Source organism: Nerophis lumbriciformis, linkage group LG28 (genome assembly GCF_033978685.3).
Source record: "Nerophis lumbriciformis linkage group LG28, RoL_Nlum_v2.1, whole genome shotgun sequence".
Taxonomy (NCBI): Eukaryota; Metazoa; Chordata; class Actinopteri; order Syngnathiformes; family Syngnathidae; genus Nerophis; species Nerophis lumbriciformis.
In genome coordinates, this window is record NC_084575.2 from 27,735,567 (window position 1) to 27,748,066 (window position 12,500).

The 12,500-nt window shown below is 38.1% G+C and overlaps 1 protein-coding gene across 2 annotated transcripts in view; it reads right to left on the reverse strand.

Annotated features, from left to right (window-relative positions):
• Window positions 1–12,500, reverse strand: part of cdk5rap1 (CDK5 regulatory subunit associated protein 1) — a 47,640-nt gene that overhangs the window by 5,499 nt on the left and 29,641 nt on the right. For both annotated transcript variants that reach the window (XM_061923987.1, XM_061923986.2), the window contains 5 exons: window positions 12,240–12,470; window positions 9,986–10,083; window positions 9,859–9,914; window positions 4,881–5,011; window positions 1,521–1,670 (listed from right to left, as the gene is read on the reverse strand). In XM_061923987.1, coding sequence (XP_061779971.1) covers window positions 1,521–1,670; window positions 4,881–5,011; window positions 9,859–9,914; window positions 9,986–10,083; window positions 12,240–12,470 — 666 coding nt within the window. The remainder of the gene's footprint in view (window positions 1–1,520; window positions 1,671–4,880; window positions 5,012–9,858; window positions 9,915–9,985; window positions 10,084–12,239; window positions 12,471–12,500) is intronic.

The following is a 12,500-nucleotide window of genomic DNA, read 5'->3' on the forward strand; positions in this document are numbered from 1 at the left end:
CAACAAACTATTGCAAGAAATTTAGGGATTTCACCATCTACAGTTTGTAATATCATCAAAAGGTTCAGAGAATCTGGAGAAATCACTGCACGTAAGCAGCAAGGCTGAAAAACAACATTGAATGCCCGTGACCCTCTATCCCTTAGGCGGTACTGCATCAAACACGACATCAGTGTGTAAATGATATCACCACATGGGCCATTTAAAGTGTGTAAAATCATCAAAAGGTTCAGAAAATTTGGAGAAATCACTGCATGTAAGCAATGATATTACAGACCTTCGATCCCTCAGGCGTTACTGCATCAAAAAGCGACATCAGTGTGTAAAGGATATCACCACATGGGCTCAGGAGCACTTTACAAAACCACTGTCAGTAACTACAGTTCGTCGCTACATCTGTAAGTGCAAGTTAAAACTCTACTATGCAAAGCGAAAGCCATTTATCAACAACACCCAGAAACGCCGCCGGCTTCACTGGGCCCAAGCTCATCTAAGATGGACTGATGCAAAGTGGAAAAGTGTTCTGTGGTCTGACGAGTCTACATTTCAAATTGTTTTTGGAAACTGTGCACGTCGTGCCCTCCGGAACAAAGAAGAAACGAACCATCCGGATTGTTCTAGGCGCAAAGTTCAAAAGCCAGCATCTGTGATGGTATGGGGGTGTATTAGTGCCCAAAGCATAGGTAACTTACACATCTGTGAAGGCACCATTAATGCTGAAAGGTACATACAAGTTTTGGAGCAACATATATTGCCATCCAAGCAATGTTATCATGGACGCCCCTGCTTATTTCAGCAAGCCACATGTTACAACAGCGTGGCTTCATAGTAAAAGAGTGTGGGTACTAGACTGGCCTGCCTGTAGTCCAGACCTGTCTCCCAGTAAAAATGTGTGGTGCATTATGAAGCCTAAAATACCACAACGGAGACCCCAGACTGTTGAACAACTTAAGCTGTACATCAAGCAAGAATGTGAACGAATGCCACCTGAAGAGCTTCAAAAATTGGTCTCCTCAGTTCCCAAACGTTTACTGAGTGTTGTTAAAAGGAAAGGCCATGTAACACAGTGGTAAAAATGCCCCTGTGCCAACTTTTTTGCTGCCATTAAATTCTAAGTTAATGTATATTTGCAAAAGAAAATTACGTTTCTCAGTTCGAACATTAAATATCTTGTCTTTGCAGTCTATTCAATTGAATATAAGTTTAAAAGGATTTGCAAATCATTGTATTCTGTTTTTATTTACAAATTACCCAACGTGCCAACTTCAATGGTTTTGTATGTGCATTAACTGTTATATTGTTTTTTTTAGAAAAACAATTGTTTCACAATTACTTATTGAAGTGCAAGAACAAGTATAAATATTATAATATATTATCGCTGAATTGTATTTTATTGTCACCAATGACAAAACATCATATCATGAATCACGTTACAATTCCCACCCGTGAGCGACAGCCAGGGGGTGACGTGATAGTGAAAATACCGAACCCTCTGGTTAAATGCAGACTGCAGTACTCACCCCCTCCACCAGGACAAGCTGTGTGCTGCCAACAAGAGCAGCGTTGATTTTTGCGGCTTCCTGCCTGAACGCACTGATGCACTCCTCCAGCCTGTGTTGCTTTACCGCAACTGGCACGTCGTCTTGAAGGGAATGGAAGGCGTGGGTTTTCTAGGTTGGACAACCACATGAGAGCAGTCAAATGGAAAAACTGAAATAAAATTACAATATTTTTTTTTCTTTGCATTGGTTATTGCGCAACCAGTGTTGCCAACATAGACTGAACTAGAATTGTAAAATATATTACGTATATAGCACACCATATAGGTAGTTCAACAATAAAACACTGTACTACTTAAGTACCTGTGTATCATTGTAATAGTTTAAATTTGCAAATTTAAAAAAAAATAAACTTCTCATATTATCATAAAGTAAAGTAAAGTAAAGTACCAATGACAGTCACACACACACTAGGTGTGGCGAAATTATTCTCTGCATTTGACCCATCACCCTTGATCACCCCCTGGGAGGTGAGGGGAGCAGTGAGCACCAGCGTTGATTTAACGCCCAATTCCAACCCTTAATGCTGAGTGCCAAGCAGGGAGGTAATGGGTCCCATTTTTATAGTCTAAGGCAGGGGTGCTCAATACGTCGATCGCGATCTACCGGTCGATCTCGGAGGGTGTGTCAGTCGATCACCAGCCAAGCATTAAAAAAATAGTCCTAAAAATGAGCGATCATAAATCTTCACTATGACGTCACTTACGTCACTTGATTGACATTCACGGCACCCGAGGGTCTTCTGAGATGACGCTGGCTGCTGCCAGCTCATTAAAATTACCGACTGGAAGACGAGAAACACTTTATTTCAACAGACTCTGGCGCCGTACCTGTCGTCAAAACTCCAAAGACCGACTGCACAGTTGCACAATAAAAGCTCTGCTTCATCCTGCCTGCGCTACCAAAATAAGAGTCTCAGAAAGCTGGCGTGCACAAGCTAGCAAGCTACGGAGTTTGCCGACAATGTATTTCTTGTAAAGTGTATACAAAGGAGTACGGAAGCTGGACAAATAAGATGCCAAAAACCAACCACTTTCATGTGGTATTGGACAGAAAGGAGGACTTTTTTTCTTCTCCATTCGAAAATGCGGACGTTATCATCACCACTGTCTGATTCCAATCAATGCAAGTCATCACAATCAGGTAATACACCAACTTATATTCTTGTCTTCATGAAAGAAAGGAATCTATATGTGTTAAACATGCTTGTATTATCTTTAACCGCCTTTAACTTGTTAACAATATTAACTATATGTGTTAAACATGCTTGCATTATCTTTAACCACCTTTAAGTTGTTAACAATATTAACTATATGTGTTAAACATGCTTGTATTATCTTTAACCACCTTTAAGTTGTTAACAATATCAACTATTTGTGTTAAACATGCTTGTATTATTTTTAACCACCTTTAACTTGTTAACAATATTAACTATATGTGTTAAACATGCTTGCATTATCTTTAAACACCTTTAACTTGTTAACAATATTAACTATATGTATTAAACATACTTGTATTATCATTAAACACCTTTAATGTATTAACAATATTAACTATATGTGTTAAACATGCTTGCATTATCATTATACACCTTTAACTTGTTAACAAAAACATATATTTCATAAATAAGTAAATATAAATGATATATATATGAATGAGGTAGATCCCCACGACTTGATCAATTGAAAAGTAGCTCGCCTGCAGAAAAACTGTGAGCACCCCTGGTCTACGGTATGACTTGGAATGGAGGTATTGTGTGTAGAATTTTGAGGACGCATTTATATCATTATGGAATAAGGCTGTAACATAACAACACCAGGAAAAAGCGAATCGCTGAGAATAATTTTCCAGTTTGACTCTGGGTCTCCTTTTGAATAACGAGTGATTGTGAGATGAGGTGTTTTTTGTATATGTTGCTGCTTAGTGTTGTATTGTTTTCTATGTGAATACTTGTCATTTTATAAGCCATAATTTCATTGTTTTTAGTGGAGATGTCCGATAATTGCTTTTTTGCCGATATCCGATATTGTCCAACTCTTAATTATCGATTCCGATATAAACAGTTGTGGAATTAACACATTATTATGCCTAATTTTGTTGTGATGCCCCGCTGGATGTATTAAACAATGTAACTTTACCATGAATTGATTAACGTGGACCCCGACTTAAACAAGTTGAAAAACTTATTCGGGTGTTTCCATTTAGTGGTCAATTGTACGGAATATGTACTGTACTGTGCAATCTACTAATACAAGTTTCAATAAATCAATCAAAAACAAGGTTTTCCAAAATAAGAGAACCACTTTAACTCCAGTTATGGAAAAAAGTACCAACATGGCACTGCCATATTTATTATTGAAGTCACAAAGTGCATTATTTTTTTAACATGCCTCAAAACAGCTTGGAATTTGGGACATGCTCTCCCTAAGATAATCCTGATAACCCACTAGAACTATGAGAAATACTATACTTTGACTTTCACAAAGTGCATGTTTATTTTTATTTATTTTTAAACAACAGCTACAGGGGTTGGGGGGTAGCAGGGTTTGGTGGTAGCGGGGGGTGTATATTGTAGCGTCCCAGAAGAGTTAGTGCTGCAAGGGGTTCTGGGTATTTGTTCTGTTGTGTTACGGTGCGGATGTTCTCCCGAAATGTGTTTGTCGTTCTTGTTTGGTGTGGGTTCACAGTGTGGCGCATATTTGTAACAGTGTTAAAGTTGTTTATACGGCCACCCTCAGTGTGACCTGTATGGCTGTTGATCAAGTTTGATTGCATTCACTTGTGTGTGTGTGTTAAAGCCGCATATATTATGTGACTGGGCCGGCTCGCTGTTTGTATGGAGAAAAAGCGGACGCGACAACAGGTTGTAGAGGACGTTAAAGGCAGTGCCTGTAAGGCACGCCCCCAATAATGTTGTCCGGGTGGAAATCGGGAGAAATTCGGGAGAATTGTTGCCCCGGGAGATTTTCGGGAGGGGCACTGAAATTCGGGAGTCTCCCGGGAAAATCGGGAGGTTGAAACCGATACAGATAATTTCCGATATTACATTTTGAAGCATTTATTGGCCGATAATATATAATATTATTGGACATCTCTAGTTTCTAGTCGTTGTGTCATTTATTTTCTCCAATGTATGACAGGTGGTGTCAAATTAAGGACTGGTGATCAAAATTAGCTGTTAACTAAATCTGGTGCACTCATCGAATCATTCTGAATAATGTATTAATTAATTAATAATTTATTTATTTATTTATTTATTTATTTTTTATTAATTTATTTACAAATTCATTTACAGTGCTTCTATTTTTAGGAATTACTCACCTTTCTCATACTGTAGGCAAAGAGGAACCCTATGTTGTAGCCCACTTCTCTGATAAGTGACAAAGTCTGCTGGTGGTCTTCCTCCGTCTCACCGCAGAAGCCTGAGATGAAGTCACTGCTGAGACTAACCTCTGACGCACACAAGCAAAGTAGTTAGCTCAAGTATAAAAACAGAATATGCAAATGTGAATTGTTGCTGTATTTAGAATGCTCTCTGAAAGGGTGCATATTAACATTCGGTACGGTTCAAGTAAACATGCATGTAGGGCTGCAACAACTAATCGATTAAATCGATTAAAATCGATTATAAAAATTGTTGGCGATTAATTTAGTCATCAATTTGTTGGATCTATGCTATGCGCATGCACAGAGGCATTTTTTTATAAACCTTTATTTATAAACTGCAACATGTACAAACAGCTGAGAAACAATAATCAAAATAAGTATGGTGCCAGTATGCTGTTTTTTTCAATAAAATACTGGAAAGGATAGAAATGTAGTTTGTTTCTTTTATCCGATTATTAATCGATTAATCAAAGTAATAATCGACAGATTAATCGATTATCAAATTAATCGTTAGTTACAGCCCTACATGCATGTTAGGTTAAATCGGGGGTCGGCAACCCAAAATGTTGAAAGAGCCATATTGGACCAAAAATACAAAAAACAAATCTGTCTGGAGACGCAAAAAATGAAAAGCCATTTATAAGTCTTGTAATGAAGGCACCACATGACGTAAGTGTCTATATTAGCTATAATAGCCTACTATCAAAATGACTATGTGTCGCAGGCTGAAGCAAATCTTCGTTGACAGAAATGTTGAAATTTAATATTTATTGTAAACATGTTTACATTAGAAACCATTAGTAAATCAGAGGCTACTCAGAAGGTGAGACAACTCCTGGAAATTACTGGCTTTTAATGGCCAAAGCATACCTGCCAACTTTTGAAATCAGAAAAACCTAGTAGCCAGGGTCCAGGGGCCGCAGGCCCCGGTAGGTCCAGGACAAAGTCCTGGTGGGGGGTTCCTTCGCCCCCCGATGCAAAATGATTATTAGCATTCAGACAGGTTAAAATGTTGCTAAAACCATCACTTTTCTATCAGTCACAGTGACTTTTCAAAACAAAAATATTACAGCAAAAATCATATGGGTTGATTGACATGTTTATTCTGTAAGCTAACTTCAATAGTTTAAAATTATTTTGACAGTTAATGCCAGTTATCCTGTCAACCTTTCACAAGACTTCAATTTGTTAATTGAAAGTATAAACAGTATAAACACTTTTTACAGTAAACAAATGGTAAAACAGTACTAAACAATTCCATTAAAAAAAATATTGGTGTCATTATTACCTTTCTGTCCAAGCTTGTATAATCTACTGCCTTGTTCAATTGTAAAAAATATTCTGTGCCTAAAATTCACATTTCTATCACAATTATCATACTGTAAACATGGTAAGCTAACTTCATTAAAATTAATAGTCCTGTCAATAGCATGGAATTACAATTCAAATGTAGTTTTTTTGTAAGCCTTTCAAAAGAATTCAAAATATGAAAAATTAATGAAAATTAATTTAAGCCATCAGACACTTGAAAAGTGGCACATCACATCTCTAATGTAATCATTTTAACTTTTCAACAGAAATAGCACTGCAAAAATATTAAGGACATACTTCTGTATTTTGGTAGTTATGCTGTCAACATTTAACAAGATTTCTTCAACTTGGACTTGAAAGCATAAATAGTATAAACACTTTTAACAGTATAACAGTACTAAACAATTCCAATAGATAACATTGGTGTCATTACCTTTTTGTTTGCTCAATTATTGCCTCCGTAAATAAAACTTCGGCATTTATCACATCCAAAGAATCTGTTTGGGCGACGAAAAACGTTGAAAGTTTTCCACTTGTATCGCTAGCAACGGCATTGGACTTGTGTTTTTTTGTCCCAACGTGGTCTTTTACATCGCTAATTCCTCCGTGTCCGATCGAAAAATCTTGTCTGCACAAGGTGCAATTCGCGTAGTTTTCACCCTTTTTGGAACGGATAATTATTCCCGGATAGGCTTTTGAATATTCTTCACGGAATGACTGCAGTTTTCTTTTCGGTTTAAGACTCGTATGCGATTTTTCCCCGGCTGATTCCATGATCGTTCGCTCGTTTGGAAACAATGGCAACTGGTGCCTCGTGCTTGGCAGCGGTGCTATAAATAGCCTCGCACATGGCATTCGGAATGGCTCGATAGGAAGTTACGGGAAGCAGTGTCGATTGTCATTGTTGTTACGCGATTTCGTGAATAAAACTTAAAAAAAAGAAAAAAAGGTTTTTAATTAATGAAAAATAGTATTTTTTATCACTGCAACCGTAACCCAGAATAGGTTGATGAAAACCGTACTAATTACGGGAAAACCGGAGTAGTTGGCAGGTATGCCAAAGGTATAGATGTGTGTGTCCAAGTTAAAGGAAACGGCAGGCTGTCTTCTTTTAATAGATGTATTACAATCTTTGGCAAGCTAGGTAATGTTTGCTGTGGTCTGGAACAATGTGACACACAAACAACTATCTGAAATGCAGCCAATATTACATACAGATAATGTGTCATGAGTAAGGGTGTAACGGTACGTGTATTTGTATTGAACCGTTTCGGTACGGGGGTTCCGGTTCGGTTCGGAGGTGTACCGAACGAGTTTCCACACGGACATATTAAGTAGCGTAACGCACGTTGTGTAAACAATGCACACCGAGGCACAACACACGGCAGTGCATTGTTTACTCAAAATGTCCGGCATTTTGAGTTGGGGTTGCGTGTATTTTCAATGTACGTTCAGGGTTAAGAAGGGGTTAAAAACAAAACAAATTGTGCACGCAGCAGCATTCGTGAGGGAGGGGCAGAGACAGAGAGAGCAAGAGAGTTATGATAAACGCTCTTGCGTCGCCAGGCTCTGCTTTTTATCCATAGATTTATCAGATTTAATTTTTCATTATCTATAGCAGGGGTGTCAAAAGTGTGCCCCGGAGGCCATTTGCGGCCAACAGCTAATATTTTAAAGGCCCACGGCTAGGGATGTCCGATAATGGCTTTTTGCCGATATCCGATATTCCGATATTGTCCAACTCTTTAATTACCGATACCGATATCAACCGATATATACAGTCGTGGAATTAACACATTATTATGCCTAATTTGGACAACTAGGTATGGTGAAGATAAGGTACTTTTAAAAAAATTTTATAACATAAAATAAGATAAATAAATTAAAGTGGAGGAGTTCAAGTACCTCGGAGTCTTGTTCACGAGTGAGGGAAGAGTGGATCGTGAGATCGACAGGCGGATCGGTGCTGCGTCTTCAGTAATGCGGACGCTGTATCGATCCGTTGTGGTGAAGAAGGAGCTGAGCCGGAAGGCAAAGCTCTCAATTTACCGGTCGATCTACGTTCCCATCCTCACCTATGGTCATGAGCTTTGGGTTATGACCGAAAGGACAAGATCACGGGTACAAGCGGCCGAAATGAGTTTCCTCCACCGGGTGGCGGGGCTCTCCCTTAGAGATAGGGTGAGAAGCTCTGCCATCCGGGAGGAGCTCAAAGTAAAGCCGCTGCTCCTCCACATCGAGAGGAGCCAGATGAGGTGGTTCGGGCATCTGGTCAGGATGCCACCCAAACGCCTCCCTAGGGAGGTGTTTAGGGCACGTCCGACCGGTAGGAGGCCGCGGGGAAGACCCAGGACACGTTGGGAAGACTATGTCTCCCGGCTGGCCTGGGAACGCCTCGGGGTCCCACTGGAAGAGCTGGACGAAGTGGCTGGGGAGAGGGAAGTCTGGGCTTCCCTGCTTAGGCTGCTGCCCCCGTGACCCGACCTCGGATAAGCGGAAGAAGATGGATGGATGGATGGAAAATAAGATAAATAAATTAAAAACATTTTCTTGAATAAAAAAAGAAAGTAAAACAATATAAAAACAGTTACATAGAAACTAGCAATTAATGAAAATGAGTCAAATTAACTGTTAAAGGTTAGTACTATTAGTGGACCAGCAGCACGCACAATCATGTGTGCTTACGGACTGTATCCCTTGCAGACTGTATTGATATATATTGATATATAATGTAGGAACCAGAATATTAATAACAGAAAGAAACAACAATTTTGTGTGAATGAGTGTAAATGGGGGAGGAAGGTTTTTTGGGTTGGTGCACTAATTCTAAGTGTATCTTGTGTTTTTTATGTTGATTTAATTTAAAAAAAATAAAAATAAAAAATAAATAAAAAACGATACCGATAATAAAAAAAACGATACTTATAATTTCCGATATTACATTTTAACGCATTTATCGGACATCTCTACCCACGGCACATTCTAAAAATACTATTAAAATAAACAAAAACATAACAAAAGTGAAATAAAAAAGCTTAAAGGTTAAATGTAATTTAGAAAAAGTTGCAATGTTGACTAATAAAACAAAGCTGTTTTTTTTTTCTTTCAAACTGTCATTGCTCAAAACATAATATTGAATCAAAATCAATGTTATTATCAATTATTGACCTATCCAAGGTTCCGATTACTTCACATCAAATATTCCACTAAGAAGAATATTTTTGCTGGAAGATTTTTCAAATTTGGTAAATAAATAACCAAAAAATGTATATTTTGTTGTTTTCTTACTGTACCGAAAATGAACCGAACCGTGACCTTTAAACCGAGGTACGTACCAGACCAAAATGTTTGTGTACCGTTACACCCCTACCATACACAAATGCTGAGACCAAAGCTTCTTTTTTTTAAATTTTTTGTCTAAAAGTTAAGTTATTGAGGGACAAACATCTTGGTTTGTGTCTGGATAAAAGGCCAAAACACAAGCAAAAATGTGGTTATATAATATGTGTTCTGAAATACATGTTTTTTGGACTGTTGGAAGAAGTCGGTGATGGATAAAGAATGAAAAATGTGTAAAAAGAAAAGAAAAGAAAAAGCTTACCTGGAATAATACTCCTGATGTTCTGGACTAGCTCGAGGTATGCCTCTCTTGTGTAGCTGTCAATCAAATCAAATACTGAAATGTTAAGCCGCAACATTTCTTACACAATACTGCGAGCCTTTCTTACCCACGGCGCATAGCTTTCAAGACCTGACTGCTGCCACTCTGAACCGGAAGATGGATCTGTTTACAAATGTTTCCCCTCTCTGCGATCAAATGCAAAACCTACACATGGACAAAAAAATGTTTCATAAAGGTCATCAATCTTCAGGCGACATGGGTGAACATGTTTACTAGGAATGTGGGAAAAAATCGATTCGAATTCGAATCGCGATTCTCACGTTGTGCGATTCAGAATCGATGCTCATTTTTCAAAAAAATCAAAAAAAAATTTAATTAATCAATCCAACAAAACAATACACAGCAATACCATAACAATGCAATCCAATTCCAAAACCAAACCCGACCCAGCAACACTCAGAACTGCAATAAACAGAGCAATTGAGAGGAGACACAAACACGAGACAGAACAAACCAAAAGTAGTGAAACAAAAATGAATATTATCAACAACAGTATCAATATTAGTTACAATTTCAACATAGCAGTGATTAAAAATCCCTCATTGACATTATCATTAGATATTTATAAAAAAAATTTAAAAAAAGAACAATAGTATCACAGTGGCTTACACTTGCATCGCATCTCATAAGCTTGACAACACACTGTGTCCAATATTTTCACAAAGATAAAATAAGTCATATTTTTGGTTCATTTAATAGTTACAACAAATTTACATTATTGCAATCAGTTGATAAAACATTGTCCTTTACAATTATAAAAGCTTTTTACAAAAATCTACTACTCTGCTTGCATGTCAGCAGACTGGGGTAGATCCTGCTGAAATCCTATGTATTGAATGAACAGAGAATCCTTTTGAATCGGGAAAATATTGTTTTTGAATCAAGAATCGCGTTGAATCGAATCGTGACCCCAAGACTCGATTTTGAATCGAATCGTGGGACACCCAAAGATTCGCAGCCCTAATGTTTACCCCAAAAAAATATCTGGGAACATTTTTTTTGCCACATACACACCATGTTCAGGACCATGTGATTACGTACAATCACAGTTTTTTTTTAATATTAATATCAGGGGAGTGGTATCTTATAGTAAAAATTATCATAAAATGTCCAAAATGTGATAAGGAACAAGTAACGTTACGAGGCAACTTCATTTTGTGTACATGCTAATTTTGTATTAACTATGATGAATCCAAATTCAAATGCGTGATTAATCAGATTTAAAAAAATACTATTTTAAGTAGAGATGTCCGATAAAGGCTTTTTTGCCAATATCCGATATTGTCCAACTCTTAATTACCGATTCCGATATTAACCGATACCGATACATACAGTCGTGGAATTAACACATTATTATGCCTAATTTTGTTGTGATGCCCCGCTGGATGCATTAAACAATGCAACAAGGTTTTCCAAAATAAATCAACTCAAGTTATGGAAAAAAGTGCCAACATGGCACTGCCATATTTATTATTGAAGTCACAAAGTGCATTATTATTTTTTAACATGCCTCAAAACAGCAGCTTGGAATTTGGGACATGCTCTCCCTGAGATAATCCTGATACAAAGACAATGAAGGCACACAGCTTCAGTCCAGAGGTTGGGTTTGGTGTTAGCGGGGGTGTATATTGTAGCGTCCCGGAAGAGTTAGTGCTGCTGAGAGGGGTTCTTGGTATTTGTTCTGTTGTGTTTATGTTGTGTTACGGTGCGGATGTTCTCCCGAAATGTGTTTGTCATTCTTGTTTGGTGTGGGTTCACAGTGTGGCGCATATTTGTAACAGTGTTAAAGTTGTTTATACGGCCACACTCAGTGTGACCTGTATGGCTGTTGATCAAGTATGCCTTGCATTCACTTGAGTGTGTGTGAAAAGCCGTAGATATTATGTGACTGGGCCGGCATGCAAAGGCAGTGCCAATGAGGTTTATTGGCGCTCTGTACTTCTTTGTGTACACAGCGGTGTTTTAAAAAGTCATAAATTTTACTTTTTGAAACCAATACCGATAATTTCCGATATTACATTTTAAAGCATTTACCGGCCGATAATATCGGCGGACCGATATTATTGGACATCTCTAATTTTAAGCACCAGTTAATAGGTTTACTTGTTATAAGACTGATGTTTTGTTTTTGTGGTTTTAGGTCTTGTTTGCTAAAAAAAAGGAACGTTTGACATGTGATCAATCAAATGTTTTCAACAGAAATAAAAAGAAAAAAATAGTTCTCATTTAGAAATTTGATCGCATGTGTGTGAATTGATATCGCGCTTATTCATGCAACACGACGGAATTGATTCATGTACCTCATCGGGGAAGTCCTTTGGATGTGGTGACGTGAATCTGACCCTCATATTGGGATCCACCTGAGATATTCTGTCCAGCAGGTCAGAGAAACGCAGACCTCCCTGTTTGGCTCGATAAAGCGTCTTAAAGCCGTGGCTCAGCTTGGTGGGACTCGTACCCCAGAACTGCTCTTCCGATGTGTCCCTGTAGCTGTTCACATTCTGGCCCAGCAATGTCACCTCCTTCACGCCCTGAAAGGATGCGCACCACACATACAACTC